The sequence below is a fragment of the Erinaceus europaeus genome, chromosome 19 (assembly GCF_950295315.1).
Source record: "Erinaceus europaeus chromosome 19, mEriEur2.1, whole genome shotgun sequence".
NCBI lineage: Eukaryota > Metazoa > Chordata > Mammalia > Eulipotyphla > Erinaceidae > Erinaceus > Erinaceus europaeus.
The window spans coordinates 24,320,594-24,338,991 of NC_080180.1; the positions used below are offsets into that span (position 1 = coordinate 24,320,594).

An 18,398-nucleotide genomic window follows, 5' to 3' on the forward strand; every position below is an offset into this window, starting at 1 on the left:
TCCTACACTGCCACTCCCAAGTGGCCAGACAGGTCATGTTATAGGAGTCCAGCCCCTCTGCTGTCCTGTTTGGGGTCTGTTCTTGACCCAGTCACCTGTCAGAAAGGCTACTGTGTCCCTGGACATGTGCTAGATGGCACTGGGGCTTGTTCCTGAGGTCTCGAAACTTTACATCAGGCTCAACCTGACGCTGTTGACTGGCTACGGAAGAAGGGCAAACGCTAGAAGAAGAAGAAGAAGTAGGAGGCGGACTTGCTAAAGGAAGACTCATCTGAAGTGTGTTGACCACTGGCATCATTGTGTGCCCGACCCTTCAGCTCAAGCACAACCACAAAGGCTCAGTGATACCATATGGGAGTAGAGAAAGGAGGTGACTCTGCATTTGCTTCCTACCTCTTGGAAATTGGCTAGGGGTGGGCAGAGACAGAGCTCAGGAAGGTCGATGGCGGTGTGCCCCATCAATCAAGAGGAAACTTCTGGAGGGACCTCTTCCCGAGTACTCCCTAAAGGCACTGCATGCAAGCATTTCCCCCACTATGGGTCTGAGAAGAGAAGAGGCAGGAGGGTGAGTTGAGGAGTCCAGGGCAGAAAGGGAGGACATGGCTTAGTCCTGGAAACAGGCCCCTCAGTGACCCTGGAAGGCAGTCCCTGAGGAAGGAAACAGGCTTCCACCTCTGCGCTGCTGCCAGAGGCCTGGTGGAAGGGTCAAGAGCCAGTTACTTTTTGAGAAGGGAGGAGGGGTGAAGGGGAGGACATAGAGCAGACACCCCCCCCCAACAGCTGAGGGTAGCTGTTGGGCCTCCCTCAGTGTCCCCACTCAGGTCCATCATCCCCCTCAGGCCTAGGTCCACCATCTCCCACAGTCTCAAATTCCCTAGAGACCCCAATCTGGCACATCTAGTTGCAAGGCCTCCCCAGGATCCCCAGACAGCAGTTCTAGCCCAAGGCAGCACATCCCTCAGGGCAGGGAAGAAGTCTTATTCCTGAGCCCCATCTCTGGAAGGCAAAATCAGTTCCCAGCTGCCCATGGGGTTGGGGACTTCTGTCCAGGAAGGACCAGAAGCCAAAGGGCAGGCAGGTTGGGTGAGAGGCCCTCAGAGTCAGGCTGAGCAGAGGGCAGAATGGAGACTCCCAGCCAGAAGGGGGCGCCCATGGGCCTGGAGAAGCCCAGGCTCTGCTCACACGGCAGTTTCCCGCTCTCTGTGAACTTCCTCCTTCTTCCTCTTCATCTTGCAGAAGCCATGGAGGCCACAGAAGCAGGCAAAGGTGAATTGGGGCATGCCCTAGGCCAGGCTGGAGGGCCACTCACTGGAGACCTGCAGGAAGACAGAGGGGGAGACAGGCAGGAGAAAGAAGCTAGCTGGGGTTACATCCTGCATCCTGGGGACTCCTGTGGGAGAATGCTAGTCAGGGGAGACCTGGGGGAGGTGGCCTGCCACCACACCACCCTACCCACCTCTTTGATATTTGTGCTTACTGGTCTCCTGGAGCCTGGGTGACCCCAGAGAAAGGAAGACAAGGACCCACTGCCACCACCATTGTTACCTTCTCACTGCACACCTACACTGGAGACAGGATCAGGCCGGCCCAGGAACTCTGGCTTATGTCCACCTACTCCTCTGAGCAACAGGCTCTTAATCTACAGGGTGGCTTCCTGACCTCTGCCTGGGCCCAGCCCCAAATGGTCAAGTTCCCATAAGGAAACCCATAGGGAAACCCATAGGGAAAAATGCACTTTTCTCAGCTGCTCAGGGTGACTTGAACCCATGCCCTCCTGAGGTAGAGAACAGACAGTGAAGCACTTGTAACTAGTTCAGTTTCACTGAGCAGCTTCACTGGGGAAGGGGCCAGGAGGCAGGTCTGTAAGAGTGACTGATGGCTTGGTTCTCCCCTGCTGCAATAACAGCCCTGTGCTGTTATTGCTGATGTGACAGGGCTGGGGAAGTAACTTCTGGGGCTGTGACAACAGTTCACTGGGAAGGGTATATGACATGCTTTGCCATGCACAAGGTCCAGGTTTGAATCCTGGCAACATGAAAGCTTTGGAGTGTGGTATGTGTCCATCTCTCTGAAGGAAAAAGCCACTGGACCAGTGAAAGCAGGCTTGTGTGAAACACTGGCTCTACACAACCCGAGAGCATCTCTTTCCCCACTTTCTTGGGTCTCTGCAGGTTCCTCAGGCTCACTTCTCTGCCCTTCATTTGCCCTAGTCTGCCTTGGCAGGAGTGAATATGCCTGCATGCCATCACAGGTTGAGGAGCTGGGCACCTGGCAGGGAGGCTGGGCCTGTATCTGGGAATCTGGTTTGAACCTCTTCTCTCTCCTGGAAGAGCACCAGGAACAGCACCCCCAGCTGTGGAGGATGGTGAGGACTCTGAAAGAGGGTCTAGACTAAAACAGCTGGAGGCCATCCCTGCCTATGCCCTCTCCAACCGCTCATTCTCCTGAGCTCCACTGCTGGGCACAGCTGCCCAGTGGTTCCACTGAGGGGACCCCCACATGGCCCAGGTGGTGGCTCTCTGGATGGCTCCATGAGGCTGGCTGATCCTACACCTTCCACCAAACATGCAGAGCAGAGGCCCAGCTGTCAGGTATAGTGCCCACAGAGGAGCTGGGTAGCAGGATTCTCCCCTCTTGCACCACCCTCCAGGTGTCTGGTTAATGACTATAATTAATAGATGCACTGCATTCACAGTGGCCAGCTGGGTAGGCAGGAGGCCTGAGTCAGCACAGGGAAACAGACTGGTTATTCAATCATCCACTTTCCAACCGTCCACACACCCACTCTCCTGAAGTATAAATAGAGAGCAGGGAGCACGTTCCAGGATATATATAGACAAAGATGAGACACATCTACTATATTTCTAGATCTGTCTGCTGCAGGAGCTATCTCTGGATCTCTCCCATGACAAACCTAGAGAGAGATGAGGATCTAAACTGGGGCTGAGGTGGCCCGGACTCTACTCTGGGCTCTGACTCTACTCTGGGCTCTGACGCCAGCACACTGTGTCACCCTGCACCACTAACTGCACCTCTCTGAGCTACCATCATTTGATATAGCTGTTCTAGGAGGTTGATCAAGGGTTGCTATTTAGACCTCACACCTAAGGGGTTGGGAGGGAGTCCTAACTTGATAGGGAAGGAGGGAAGAGCAGGTAGGTGTCCAGAGGAAAGCAGACTTTCTCTGCTGGGATGTAAGTAAAGGGCACCATCAACTAAGTTGGTCAAAGGAAGAAATAATTATCTGCAAATACAAACAGGCTGAAGTGGGGAAGGAAGTCATCAGTAAAACACGCTGGCTCTGAACCCCACTCCCACCTGCACCCCAGGGTCTCTGGTGCCATCTTCCCTCCAGTCTCTGTCTTTCTTTCAAACAGCAAAGATGCCCACACCCAGTGTCTTTGGGAGACAGCCAGTTGTTTTGCTCACTAAAGAAAGTTTGGGGCAGGGAACAAAGTCCTGCACAGCAAAGGTCCCTAAGAACTGGAGGAGGGGCAGGGGTAACTACCTCCCTGGGGCTCCTGTGTCCTATCTCTAAGGGGAGAGAGCAGAGGAAGGAGATCCAAGGAGATCTCTGCTCCAAAGCTTGCCCTTTCCTGCCACTTCTCTGCCAGGGCCAAGCAGGTACTTGTGCCAGGGACACAAAACAATAATTTGGAAGCTGAGAGCACCCCTAGACCATCCTGCTGGAGTTCCTCCCATTCTCAGAATCCTTCAGCTGCACAATCAGGGCCAGATCTCTTCTGCTCCACCCCCCAGCAGGGGTCTGACTCCCCTGCCTCCCACACACACACATGCTTGGCAGAGTGCTCACAAGTGAACATTCTTGTTATGTCTACTTGAGCAGAAAGGGATCTGGGGGTCCAAGTGGACTGAGTATGCAAGTTTCAAGGGAGCCAGTGGGCCAGCCCCGGGTGGGGGAAGGCATTGCCCACCCACTTGCTCCCTCCCATCCTCAGGCTTTCCCCTCCTTCCAACTCCTCAGTGACCCAGGAATGGAACAGCCAGAAATGCAAAACAGGAAGGAGTGGAGGTAGATGCTGGGCCAAGTCCTGCTACCCCACAGTTGGCTGCCTCAAAGCAAACCGCAAGCTGCTGGCTCTGCTCCTCTCCCCACCCTCTTCTCTGCACAGCCCATCTTGGGTCAGAGATGGCCTAGAGTTCAGGAGCAGAGACCATCCTCTGCCTTGACCAGCTCTGTGGGAGCCACACAGCAGAGCTGCCGACTCACAGAGCATCACCCCAGCTCACGTCCACGCTAACCACTTCCCACACCCCCCATGATCCCCCCTCTGCCCCACACATCCTGGGTCCTCCACCTGAATACGTGGAAAGACCGAGCAAGAAGGGGGACAGGAAGGCTAGAAAGAAACTAAGAGCTGGAGAAAGCCTCCAGGCTTGTAGACCCCAAACTCCTAGATGTTCCCAAGTTTGGCAAAGTTCTCCATTCAAAGCAGGGGACACACCAGGAATGCTCTCACAAGAAAACACCCCTCTCACTCCCAAAGAAGTAAGAGTGGCTTCCAGCCAGGGACTCCCACCCCCATAGTGGCCCAGGTAAAGGGCAATAGAAGTGACCCAGTGAGGAGGGGCATAAGCAACAAAGCTCAGCATCCCTTCCCCATGTCCCCATCCCCCGCCTCAGTAATTAAAATATGAATTCACCTTCCCTCACCGAGCCATTCAGCATCACGGGGAAGCAGCTGCGGCTTAGGAGACCGGATTTGGGGGATTAGCTTGGGCGGTGGAGCAGACACACCAGGAAGGAGAATTCAAAGGAAGGGGGTGCACTGAGTTTTCTCTCCCCATCTCCGCCCTCTCCCTCCCATGTCCTCCCAGCCACTCTCCCCACCCCCCAGTTTACCAGCTCTAGGTTTCTGGGAAGTGTAGTCTTCCAGGCGAGGCTGACAAACAGGCAGGCAGGGGGTGGGCGGGGGCACAGACTACACATCCCAGGACTTCTTCCCACCATTGGCAGATGCAGAACTGGGCACAGGCCTCCAGTCTGGGAGAAACCCAAGGTTGTCCCTGGAGATTAACTCTTTCGGGGTGAGCTGGAGACACAGCCCCAGTTTTTATTCGCTGAGCACCCCAGGATCAGAGGCCAAGGTCCACTCTGCCCTGATGGATATGCTTAAACCAGCTTGCATCTTTGCTCACCTATGGGGGAAGAGGGAGATGCCCCCCCTGTACCCCACAGCTTTCAAGACTACAAGGGCTGTTAAGAATTTACAGGTGGTTCAGATCCCAGCCCTTAGTGGCCACAGGGAGCTGGGTGTATTTCTGAGCCTTTCCTCGTGCCTCAGATTCCCCCAAAGTCAAAATGCTCTAGCAGCATTCTTTCCATAAAGCTGTTTCTGGGATTAAGTAAGATAGTACCAGGGCCAGTGAGACAGCTAATCAGGTAGGGTGGTTGCATTGGTATTGAGGGAAAGGATGTAGATGGAGGGTACCACCCAGAAAAATGGGAGTGGTAACAGGTGTGGCTTAGAAAGATGGAGGGCGGGAGTCGGGCTGTAGCGCACCGGGTTAAGCGCAGGTGGCACAAAGCACAAGGACCAGCATAAGGATCCCGGTTCGAACCCCGGCTCCCCACCTGCAGGGGAGTCGCTTCACAGGCGGTGAAGCAGGTCTGCAGGTGTCTATCTTTCTCTCCCCCTTTCTGTCTTCCCCTCCTCTCTCCGTTTCTCTCTGTCCTATCCAACAACGACGACGACAACAACAATAATAACTACAACAATAAAACAACAAGGGCAACAAAAGGGAATACATAAATAAAATAAAATATTTTAAAAAAAAAGAAAGGTGGAGGGGTTTGGGTGTTAAAAGCTAGATCTGTGGGAGTTGGGAGGTAGCACAGCAGGTTAAGCACACAGAGCAAAAGGACAGGTATAAGGCTCTCCATTTCTCTCTGTCCTAACAATGATGACATCAATAACAACAATAATAATTACAACAACAATGAAAATCAATAACAAGGGCAACAAAATGGAAAATAAATAAATAAGTTAAAAAGAAGCTAGATCTGTGAGCTTCTTGCTCTCTTTTCCTGTTCAGATCATGAAAGTAGTAACTCCATCTCTCTCCCTTGACCCCCTCTCTCTCTCCCTCCCTCCCTCCCTCTTCTCTCTCTCTCATGTTCTAACGTGAATATTCTCAATTTTTCTGAATAAAATTTTAAATTCCTGAAAATCATGCTCTCTCCTCAAGTTTTTGAGATAATGTGTGACAAACTTTTTAAATGCTGGGGAAGCAAACATCAGCCCCTCCTTTCCCCCGCAACACTGGAACAGTAGTAGTAATGTGCCTTCTGTTTCTTCTCTGCCTCTCAGTGGCCCATCTGAGCCAGACACAGGGCTGGGAGGGAGGAGAGCACGTTTCCTCTACTGCACCAGCCAGACTGCTGCCTTATTCCATCTGCTGGAGTCTCCCAGGAGGGCTGGGATGGAGGCAGGCAGATTGGGGTGGGGTTGGTGGGGGTAGAGGGACAGGCATGGGATGTCAGGGGAGAGAGAACAGGAAGAGCAGGTGCCACTCAGACCTGAGAAGCAGCAGCTAAGCACCTGGATGGGGTGGCAGGCCAAGAGCTGGGGGTCTTGGTGGGTGGCTGCCTTCCTACCTTCACTCTGATGGACCTCCTTACTCCCCGCCCCCTCCCCAATGCTAGCCCGGGCTGCCCCAAATCAGCCACAGAGAAGTCCAAGGTCTTCATGACACAGAAGATGTCAGATGTGCTGGAGGCACAGCGCAAAGGCCCAGCAGGAAGGAGCCCACTCTGAGACTTCAGCGCACCCCAAATATCTCATTCTCCTGGCCTCTGCCCAGAGAGGGAAAATGACTTGGCCAAGCTCTTGAGGGCCATCCCCAAATGGGGGCTACTAGAACCCCTGCATGACCCACCCTGGAGAAGATCAGCTCCCCTTCTGGTGCCCCCTGGTCCTGGGGGAGGCGCAAGCCCCTCACTGTAGCCCATGGCTTTTCGCCCTACATGAGTTCAGAGCAGCAATCACATAGGAATGAAAAGCCATAGGCCACAGCAGAGCAGAGGGGTCCAGCGGTGGAATCTCTAAAGGATGTGGGGAGCTGGGGGGAATGGGGGTCTGGGGAATTCTTCCTCCCTCCCTTCCCTTTACCTCACCCTCCCACAAGCTTTCCCTTGAGGCAATGGACCCCCCAGGTTACACTCAGTCCCACCCCCCACCACCTGCACAGGGGCCCCCAGAGGCTTGAAAGCCCTCCCAGTAATGAGTTTCCCATTGTAGCTTTCAAAGACCCCCAGACAAAGAGGCTCACTCCGGGGTTCTGAGAGGTGGCTTCCTGACCATAAAGGACCTCCTCCAATTCCCTTAATGAGCTGCTAGCCCCCTACCCAGGGGGCTTGGTGACCCCTCCCCAGAGAAGAGAAGCAGGCTGGGCCTTTTCAGTGCACTTCAGCTTATAAACTCCTTATAAACTTAACTCTTTCTCTTCCAGCCACAAGAAAGGATCTGGCTAAAGGAGAGAGCCTGCCTTTCCTGAAAGGGGTGAACAAATTTCTTGTGCAACCAAAAGGTTGGGGGTGGTCCACTCATTCCAACTGTCCCCATTCTAGCATGGCTTACAGGGAACTGGAGGCTGTCTTCAGATAGTCAGAGGCAGCAAAAAAAAGGGTCTGAGCTTGAGTTCCCCACCAGCTGAGAGCACTGGACTGAGAGTACCACTCACCCACTCTGTAGTGAGGCTTGAGAGGTATACTTCCCTCAGTGGTTACCCAGGCATCTCCAGAACTAGGGTGAGTGGAGGGAAGTGGGTCTCAATAGCCTGCCAAAAAGGACTCCAAGCACAAGACACATTCCCTCTTCCCACACATCCAGGGAAGGCCAGGGATTCAGACCCACTAACCTGGCTGGCCTTGAAGTCTTTCAGGGCCCTCCATCCAGCAAGTTGGTGCCAGGCCTTAGGCCCAGATCAAGGCTCTGCCACAACACCACACACTACACACATACCAGGTCCTAAACCTGGACCTCCTCCCACTGAAATTTGGGTCACCAGCTGCAAACCCAGAAACCTTCCTCCCCTTTCTCTCTTTGAGCCCCCAGACCTGTAGAAAACCATGAGCAGAATTTGGGTCTCCTCCCAAAGAACACAGGGATTGGGGGCTGGGGTCCAAGCAGCTGCCTCTCTGCCCTCTCAGTCTCCCTCCCAAGTCCCTCAGGCCATTTCCTGCCAGCAAGGTGGAGGGCTCTTCCCACTCACCCCCCAGACGCTCCTGCTGTAGCCAGGTCTGAGCCCAAGTCTACTTGACTCTGGGTGAAGACCTGAGTGCCCCGCCCCCAGCCCGGGGGTAGGGGGTGGGGGGGCAGGTATTCCTTCCCCCTGACTCAGCCTAGTAACAAAAGTCTCATTGAGCCTTGGGCTGTCTGGTCGGTGAAGCACAAACCTCTTGTATCTACTCGCTTTTGATCTTGCTGGGTCGGAAGCTGCCACATTACTCATGTCCCCTGCTGAGCTATTGGGGTGGAGGGGTGGTGGTGGGCCCCTTCTTCCCTACAACCCCCTTCAACTTTCTTAGGGTTTGGTTTTTGGCAGGAGACTTGAGGCGGATCCCCTCTCCTGAGGCTCCTCTCCTGTGGGGAACCCCCTCCCATCTCCAAAACCCTGGCTCCACTCTCCCCTCCCCCCCTCTCCCCACTTTCTCTGCCCTGACCTTGCCTGTCATTCATTTCTGAGATTGTCACCCCAGCTCAAGTCTGGCTTTGCTTACCACCCCCTCGTGACTCATCCTGGTCCGCCCACCCAAGGCCCAAGTGAGTGCCAGAAAGGACCAATCTCTCCCCAAGGTGAGGGACACAAAGGCAGGTGTGTGTGTGTGTGTGTGTGTGTGTGTGTGTGTGTGTGTGTGTGTGTCCAGCTGCTCTCAGTGGCCTGAGCAGACCTCCCTGGAATGTGAGGGGAGGGTGGTGGACTCACCTCCCCCTGCTCCCTTCAAGCCTGACTTCCCCTGAATGGACGGAAGCTCAGTGAGGACCCTCAAACCATCCCTATCTTTTTTTTTTGTGGCCACTCCCACCCAACCTTCCATAGCTGGGGGTGGGAGGAGGGGTATAAGAGGGGGGCAGGCTGCTCAGGAACTGTATATAAAGGTCAGTGTCCCCCAGGGTTGGCCACTCCAGGGGGAGAAATAGTGCCTTCCCACTGGGGTCTGAACTCTCCCCAGAAATATGCAGATGCTGGGAATTCCTTTGACAGCGACTCCAGAGTGGCCTGCCTGCCCCCAAGGCTCATGCCTCCACTCCCTGGTTTTCACCCTCCCTGGCCCTCAGGTACCCCCTCCCATTCAACTGATCCCAGGACACTTGTGACAGAGGCCCCATTCTTCCCCTGTAGGCTCACATTGTCCCTCATGACTCCACACATTCTTGAGCCTCTAATGAGAAGCTGAGAAGCCACCTGCCTGTTGGGCTCTGTTGTCTGAATAGCCTAGGCCCCGCCTGGAGCAGAAGCAGGGTTGGGAGCAGAAGCAGGGTTGGGAGGCAGGGGGCATCCAGAGGGATGGTGAGGGACAAAACAGAGAAGACAGAACAGAGAGGAAAGGCGGTGACAGCAAATAGAAACAAGAGAAATCAGAGGAGAAAAGAGAAAACAGGGAAAAGCTAACACTCAAGTGAGTGAAGACCCTGTGTCTTACACTGGACTAGGCACCTGTTAATCACAATTATTCAATAACATAACCACTTATTATCCCCCTTCAGTAAGGAGAAAACAGAGGCTTATAGAAGTGGGATAGGCATTTTGCTCTTAGGAGAAAGCTGGGGGGAAAAGGAGAGAGCCCAAAAGAGCCCTGACTAGGAGGAGAATGGGAGTCTGAGATGCAGAATGCACAGAGGAAGAAGAGGCAGGGTGAGATGGGAGAGTGTGGGAGGCAGCTAGAAGCCAGAATCCACTAAGGGAGCCAGGAGCACCCCCCCCACCCCCCACCCCCACGCAGGTCTGTTTGTGCTACAGCTACAGCACAGACATTCTCAGGTAGGTACTGGGCTCAGCCTGAGAAAGAACTGAGGGAGAAAAGGAAGCCAGTGATACTGCCGTCAGATATGAACAAAGCACATGAGCAAAGCACAGGAGTCACAACCACTCCACACACACACTGGCAGACTCATAGCAGGTGCCTATTAAATGGGATGCCGATGCTTAGAAAGACGTCAGATCAAACCTAAGTTCCCAACAACTGCATGAGCCTACAGTGGAGCTGACTTCTCTGCTCAGCACTGTTCACAGGTGCATGTACCATTTGGGGGAGCTAGGGCCCCAGCTGGCCTCTTTGCCTAGGTGGTAGGCAGCTGGGACACTGGGAAGATATTGAATAGGTGGCATTTGCTCTCATACAAACTCTGGTCTGCAGGGGTCTAAACTAGAGGCAGGCCTATTATTCTAAGGATGCTGACTGAGTAGCAAAGGTATGTATCATATGGATGGAAGGACAAATGAAGAGACAGGTGGATGGATGGGTCCATGAGTAATGAATGAGGTTTGGAAATAAGGGCAAGAGAGCTACTAGGTTGTCCCATACACCAGCCTGTATACCATATGTGTATGTGCTGGGAACATGTGTTGGAAGATCCCTCATGTCTCTACTCTTGGGAGGATGATCTCTAAAGGTCTCTGCAGGTGAGGGTGGGGAACAACTGCTTGCATCAGGCTCCAGCCCCAAGGGGTGGAAAAGCTCCAGAGGTAGCACAGGGATTTGATTCTGCTGTCTCCACCTCAATGTTTGAGGGCTCTAGATGGAATTGGGATGGGTCTGTGGGTACAGTCCCTGGTCCAGCACAGACCCCAGAGGAGACTCACTCTAGAAGAACTGGGCAAACTCCCCTACACTGTGCTGCAGACCTGAACCAGACAATTTGTGAACTTGTTACCAAGAATGGAGTGACTCCATCCATCCATCCATCCATCCATCCACATACCTATGCCAACATCCTTTATTTTGAGGTCAATGGGCAGTCAGATCCTCAGTGTTCCTTTGTCCTAGCTCCACCACAGCACAATCAGCTTGGGTTCCTCTGTCAACTGCCTGGGACCCAGCCCCATTTCGGGTGCTACTTCATTAACAAGAGCAGAGAGGTCAAGCATGAATTTTCTTCTTCCCAGGAGGTTTCTCGAGCTGTCTCAGGAAGGAGCCTCAGTTCTGAGCCTTCCCAGACAAACAGGGGGGCTTCCAGCCTGGCAGGATCTTGGGGGCTCTCAGGAAAGAGAGACAAGGAGAGACGTGCTTGAGCACCTCAGGCAGTCAGGACACAGAGAGATCAAAGGCGGATGCTGGAGGAAGCCCTACAACCTTGGATTTCCAGTACCTGTATCAGATCTCTACTGAGCTTCAGGGTTGGACAGAGGGAGGGAGAAGCAGAATCCAGCTTTCCCCAAATAGAACCCTCCAGTTTTGCCTCTCAGGGCAGTTAAGCTGTCAAAGGAAAAGGCAATAAGGGGGTCAATAGCAAGCCCACAAGCATTTCAACCCAGCAAGTCACAAGCAGCATCAGAATGTTTTAACCTTCTACACAGGGGTTATCTTTACCTACATACAAGGCTCTGGACACAGACAATGGCACAGGCACTATTCTGGGCACCTGAAGAAGCCTCCAATGGGCACAACCACCCAGCAGATAGTTGTGTGGGAAGGCAGGTGCTGGGCTAGGGAGATAGCATAATAGTTATGCAAAAAGATTTTTGTATTTGAGGCTCAAAAGTCTCAGGTTCAACTCCCAACACCACTATAAGCCAGAGCTGAGCAGTGCTCTGGGAAACAAAACAATCATGGTGTAATTGTGACAGCGTCTAAAGAGAGCAATGCTGCCGCCAGACCTAACCCCCCCCCCCACACACACACACCAAGGGGCTGTCACACTGCCTCATTCCAGTTTAACTGAGCTCAGTTCTCCCTGTGTGAGCTCTACCCTCCTCATGCCTTGAGGAGAGCAGCCCAGGCTGTGTGTGTGTGTGTGTGTCTTTCTCTTTCTCCTAACTGTAACAGGTCTCCCGTGTAGTGATAGGCAGCAGAAAGACAAGACACTAAAACTGTGCCCAGCCTGAGCCTTATCTATGTCCTCCTGGAGGGTGTGAACAGTTTTCAAGCCACCAAAACTGCCCTGGAGGACTAACTACAGGCCAGTGTCTTCCCCACCCTTACCTATTAAAAATTTTCTGAAGCAGGGATTTCTATATCAGCTTCAAAAGAGGGGGAACTTCCCCACACACAAACCCCAAAGTTAACCCATCTCAAGATTTAAGTTGAACCATGCTCTTCACCCCTAGGTGAAGGTTCACTGACAACAAGCAGGAAGGAGCTGAAGCCTCTGGGAAGACAGTTTGTAAAAAGGGTTGAGAGAGGAGGCTGGCAAGAGTGCTACCTGCGGGAGGCGGCAGATTGTAACTCAGGAAAGGAGGGCTCTCCCCGCCGCCCCTCACTCCAGCCCAAACAGGGGCTGGCGTCTCCCTGCTCCCCCATACCCCCCAGCCACGAACCCTTTCTTAAGAAATGCTGCCGGTAGCCTCCTCCCCACCCACCCTCGCAGGTCTCAGCTCCAGCCCCAGGGCCGAGAGGTGTGGTGCTTTGCCCCAGGAAATGGATTCTTCCAGCCTCCCGAGCTGAGGTCCCCAGAGAACCCTGACTCTGGGGAACCAAGCGACTCTCCGTTTCCCTTCTTGACGCCAAGCAAATGCACAGGTGTCACACAACCCGAATGCCGGGGCGGGACGGCAGGGGCAGGCGCCCAAGGTGTTCCCCTAGCCAAGAGAGCGAGGTTGGGGAGTCGGGGTCTGGCTCACTCATTCACACCCCCTGGAATCCCACCAGCTGCAGAAACCTTTAAAAGGAACAAAGGCATTGAGGGGCGGGGTCGGGGGCGCCCCTGCGGCTACCAGTGCCAAGGTGGACCCAGCCTGCAGCATTCAGGTGAGTGCGCTCCAGGCCCTCTACCCCGCGTCGCCCTGGTTCCCACTCCCCCGCGCCCCCGCGAAGAAGCGAGTCCTCCCCCCTACCCCTCGCCGAAGACTCCCAGCCTCGCGGCACTTTCTGCCTGTTTGTGTTCAGTACTCACAGTTCGGGTGTTAAACCAGCTCCTCTCTTGCACTCACTTCCTTTGTCTCTCTCTTCCCCTCTCCGATCTCTCTCTCTCTCTCTCTCTCTCTTTCCTCGTCGGATTCTCTGCTGTTTCTTCCAGCGGAGACCAATAAATTATTCTTCTCAATGTGCCCGCACGGGGCGCGTACTCGGTCGCGGCACCAATGGACACGCAAATCTTCGGGTCCCCTTTCCTCCGCTGGGGGCTGCAGGAGTTCATGGGGGCGCCTCCCTAGCGCAGTGCATATTTGCATGAAGGCAGGAAACCGCAGGCGACGCGCTCAACTTCAGGGACCGCCAGTCGGCAGCCTCGCTCTCTCTGTCCCCCACACCCCCCAGCACAGCCCTGAGAGCCACCGCCTGAACCCCGCGCCCTCCGTGGGCTCCGATCTGGGGGCCGCGTAGACGCGTCCACACCTCCCGCGGAGCCAGCCCGGAGTGCGCCCCCTGCAGCCGGGGCAGACACCCCCGCCCGGCCTCTGCGCAAACCGCGGGCTCAGCGCTCCGGAAGCTGAGGACCGCGGATCCGCACCTGCCCGCACGCCCAGCTCCGCGCCGCCCCGCTCGCCCCGCCGATCCCACACGCGCGCGCCCAGCGCCCGCACACATCGCGCAGACACTCCCGCGCGCGCCCGCGCTCTCGGGTTGTAACAAAGGAAGCGGGGCCAGCGCCACCGTACTTTTCTCTCTCTTCGCCTCTCCCGGGCGCCCCCACCCCGGCCCGGCCAGCCCCCCACGCCCTCTCCGACGGCGGCGGGCAGCTTTCGGGAGCAGCGAGTCCCAGCAGCAACTTCGCGCCCAGCTAGCAGGAGACAAAAGCTGCGGCGCCCTAGCTGCGCGACCAAGGTGTGCTCGGCGCTTGCGGGGTGAGCGCGCCCCGAGCCCGCGGGCCGCGAGGGGGAGCCCCCAGGCCGCGCCGGGATTCGAGGACGCTCGAGCGGCTCGCCGCTCATTGGGCTGCGGCCCAGGACGCCGTCGCGGCGCGGGGCTGGAAGCTGGCCCCGCTCTTTGCATTCACCGCACAGCGCCTCCTTTTGCCGCGTGGGGGCCGGGGCTCCAGACGCCTCGGTCACAGCCGCCCTGCCCCGCCTCCCAGCCCGCCCCGCCCCAACCCCCTTCCGGGTTCTGGCGGGTTGGTGGGCTGGTGGATTGGGGACCCGGAGACAGAGAAGCCAGAGATCTGGGGGGGAGGGCGAGGTCTGAGAGGTCCGCCCCCCTTCACTCTCCCAAAATGAGAAAGGGGGACGGGGTGTGTGCAGGTAGAGTGGGCCACGTCAGTCAGAGAGCTCCTCGTGAGGGATCATTGCCCCGGCACAGCGGCGGTGACAAAGAGGAGCTGGCACCAAGGTGCTCCGCGCTCTCCTCTCCAGGCCAGGCTCGCATTTCCTAGCCTCCCGGGGCCGCCAGGAAGACAGCGCTCTACCTGCAGGCAAAGGAAGCGCGTGGGATTCAAAGCCGCTCCCAGAAGGAGCAGCTAGCAGACAAGCTATGTGCAGGACCACCCCGGGGCGCGCCGCGGGCTGGGCAGCAGCAATACAAAGGGAAGAGATTCTGTTGAGATCAACACGGGGTGGGGGTGGGGCGGCGAGGATCATAAAGCTGTAAGGAAGGTGTCATTCCCACTTAGAGGCAGGCTTTAAGCCCAGAGGGAGGAGTGACTCACTGAGGCCATTCATGCAACAGATGATTTAGCAGGCTCTCAGCACCAGGTTCATGCTAGGCACTGGGGGCGTGTAGGTGAACTGGAGGGCTCGGTGCCCACTTCCCTGGAGCGGACAGTCTGGTGGACAAGATGGTTACCGACTGGTGTCATATGAGCTAATCAGGAGGAGGGGGGGGGCAGTAACCAGGTCCTGTCTGCTCTGAGGAGGCCAGAGAGGGGATGAATCCTGAGTGGAAGTCTCATAGGTGAAAAGGAAGAGATGAGGATGGGATGAACAGAGTTCTGGGTGGAAGGGACTTATGGAAAGACCCTTCAGCTGCTGACAACTGGATTTAGAAGACAAGCAAAACACACTGAGCAAGACCTAGCAGGAAGGCGAAGATTCTGGCTCCTCAAGGCAGACTTCTCCAGGCCCTGATGTCCAGAAAGGAACTTGCTCATGTGCTGCTATCTCTAATGCTAGGCCAACCTCACACACCGGCTCCACTTTAATTCTTTTTTTTTTTTTTTTTTTTGCCTCCAGTGTTATTGCTGGGGCTTGGTGCCAGCACTACAAATCTATAGCTCCTAGCAGCCATTTTTTTCCATTTTATTGGCTAGGACAGAGAGGAATTAAGAGAAGAGGAAAAGATAGAGATGGAGAGAGAAAGACACCTGCAGACCTGCTTCACCACTTCCAAAGCAAACCTCCTGCAGGTGGGGAGCCAGGGGAACAAACCCAGATCCTTGTATGGGTCTTTATGCTTAGTATTATGTATGTTTAATTCTTGTCACCAACTTGCCACTGGACCAACTTTATACCTGCTAACAACATCCCCAAAATATATGCATAGATGGGGATGGCTTGTTGGGACTTAACACTTCCCAGGTGTTCCACCACTCTGTTTGGCTTATCACTCAGTGACCTGGGCCTTTGTGAGGAAATTGTCGAGGGAACTGACCCAGACTCCCTTGTGTACTTTCTGGGCACTTCTGCATTTGCTAGTTCTAGAATCTCACCACAGCCTTGTGAGTTAAGTTTATTGCCAGTCAACAGATGAGAAACTAACATTAAAGAAGAGTGAGAGAATGGTCTGCCATGGACAATTCTGTGGACAAGCCATCTGTGGCTCCTCTTATTCTACTATTGGGTATATGCAGCTTCCTGGGCTCCTGGTTGAGCTGCAGGATGGTAGGGGCTGAGTGGTCCCCTGACTCTAGGACAGCCTTCAGCACCGAGGACAGGGCCTTGTCCTCCCAGGCTGTCAGAGACTGCAGATCTGACACCTACTACAACAAGAATTCTGCAGGGTTTGGATGTACACATAATCGAAACTGGAATTACTGCTGTTATGACCATGCACAGGGCACTCTACTCAGCTTTCCAGAGCCACGGTTCCCTCATTCTCAGTGGGATTCACACGACACACCCAAGAAGGCTGCTATGAAGATGAAGTGAAATTCTTTTTTTTTAATATTTTATTTATTTACTAATGAGAAAGATAGGAGGAGAGAGAGGCATCACTGTGGTACATGTACTGCTGAGGATTGAACTCGGGACCTCATGCTTGACAGTCCATTCCTTTATCCACTGTGTCATCTCCCAGACCACAATGAAGTGAAATTCTATGTGTGAGGAAAATCTCTGGGGAAATTCATGAGGCACTGGTAGTAACTGACACTGTTGGGGAGGGGGTCTGAGTGGTGGGGGCACGAGAAGAGAGACACTCACTTTCCACAGTCCACCCTCTTACAGCTGTGACATCATGCTACACATCTGTATGGCCTCTTCAAGATGAATGTGAATGAGCTAATACAGGGAGCGACATGACAGTAGACTTGGCTTCCCCGCTTCACCCTTAGCTGAGTTGGTGGTTTGGAATCATAGCCCCCTTTAGAAAATGACTAAGGTGAAGGTGGCAAACCTGCTGAGGAAGTCTCCCCCCAGAAATTTCCTGATTCAAACCCTCTGTTGAGGGGAACTGCCTCCCAGAAGGCTCATGATCCATGGCCCAAGAAAGCTGGAGATGGCATGAGGAGGGAAGGCAATGGGTGTAGGTTCTCCTCTGTCCGTGGAGAAGTGGGCAGGACAGACAGACACCTAGACCTGCCTTTAGAGTGCTACTGGCCTAGGATTTGGGGAGTAAGTTGTCTGCACCCCCGCCCCCACCCCCAAAACTGAGAGCTACAGGGGCTAACTAAAGAGGGAAGGGGACTTTCTCAGGCTACTCTCCAGTTATATGATCCTGAGACAACACAGCATGGCCATTCATCAGTCACCACAAACAAACACATGAAGACCAGCCCAGGTCACCTCAGACACTTGGGCATACCACCAGTGGAAACTTTAGAGGCTGCTAAACAAACAAAACACTCTGGACTCACATGTCCTGCCATCTGGGGAGGGACTGAGACCAGAAGGAAATGGGTTATGGGAGAATCTGGGAAGGAAAAGGTAAGGAGAGGTCAACTTCAATGAAATAATTGTGTGGGGGGTGGGGGGCAGAGTCAGAAAGGCTAGAAAAAGAGGCATCTTGGTCTGAATATGAGCTCAGAGTTATAATCAATCTGGGTACATGATTCTAACTGAGTCACATCAGTGCCAGAGATCCATGTGGGGGACAGGTAGGCTTTCTGGAAGTGGTGATTTCATCTCCAATGTAAGAGGTTGCTAACATTAAATGATATGGCAATGCATTAAAAAGAAAAGAGGCATGAAAAGAACTATGAATAGAAATCTTGGGCTGGGAAGATAACATGAAAGCAAAAAGCTTTCATGCCTGAGGCTCCAAGGTCCCAGGTTCAGTTCCCAGCACCACCATAAGCCAGAGCCGAGCAGTGCTCTGATCTTTCTTTTTGTGTCTTTCTCTCTCATTAAAATAAAATAAGATTTAAAAAAAAAGAATTCTGCAGAGGGCACAGCTGAGGGGAAGAGAAAATGAAAGCCAATAATGCATCTGTCAGTCTAAGGAGAGGACATGGTTGTTCCTTTCCCCCTGCTCTGAGTTTCCAAGGGAGAGTCTGGAATGTGGGCCCCCAGGTCACCTCCTGACCCCCACCATTGCCCTTTGTTCTAATCCAGGCAGAACACACCCACGTGGCAACCCTGTTCTGTCCTGGACACAGGCTGACCTTCAGAAGAGACAAGTACAAGCCAGCCTTTCCACAGTGATTGACACAGGGCCTGGGATATGGGTGTCCCTCTCAGAAAACTGAGTATCTGCTGTGTGTCATGCACTGGGCTCTGGGCTGCTACTCCTCCCTCAGTCACCAGAGCATCAAATAAATGCAGATGAATGGTGATGTGTCTGCCTGGCATAGCACTACATACCTCAGGGAGACAAGGGCTCATTTCCTCCCTCCTTGAGTTCAGCAGAGTCCTCATGTATGCCAGCTAAGTGCCCTGGGCTGTATGTCACAGTAACTGTCCTCCCTCCTTCCCCATAACAGGTTGGGGTCCTGCCACACCTCATCTCACAAGTCCTAGCCCATAATCCCATAAACATGAACCTCCAAATGAGTCTGCTTAGCTGCTAGTTGAGTCGTTTTCCACCTCTCCCACTGCTCCCCACACCTTTCCACAGAATTGGCCCTCACCAGTGCACTTCCATCTCGCAACCTTCCCTGGAATCCCCTACATTGACTTGCTCTGCTGGC

The 18,398-nt window shown here is 54.1% G+C and overlaps 1 protein-coding gene across 4 annotated transcripts; it reads right to left on the bottom strand.

Annotated features, from left to right (window-relative positions):
• Positions 1-244: 244 nt before the first annotated feature.
• On the bottom strand, positions 245-13,640 carry BLACAT1 (BLACAT1 overlapping LEMD1 locus). 4 transcript variants are annotated; one of them, XM_060178712.1, is made up of 2 exons: positions 13,077-13,640; positions 245-1,316 (listed from the first exon to the last, which is right to left on the bottom strand). In XM_060178712.1, the coding sequence occupies exon 2, from the start codon at positions 1,278-1,280 to the stop codon at positions 1,179-1,181; it is 102 nt and encodes a 33-aa protein (XP_060034695.1). In that variant the 5' UTR covers positions 1,281-1,316; positions 13,077-13,640; the 3' UTR covers positions 245-1,178. The 4 variants fall into 4 exon arrangements, with proteins under 4 accessions (XP_060034695.1, XP_060034694.1, XP_060034693.1 ...); XM_060178711.1 differs by lacking the exon at positions 13,077-13,640 and adding an exon at positions 4,865-5,493; XM_060178710.1 differs by lacking the exon at positions 13,077-13,640 and adding an exon at positions 4,676-4,798.
• Between the last annotated feature and the right edge of the window lie 4,758 nt (positions 13,641-18,398).

Bases quoted from the DNA above. Each gene is read 5' to 3' on its own strand.
- BLACAT1 (XM_060178712.1), bottom strand. From the start codon at position 1,280: ATGCCCCAATTCACCTTTGCCTGCTTCTGTGGCCTCCATGGCTTCTGC.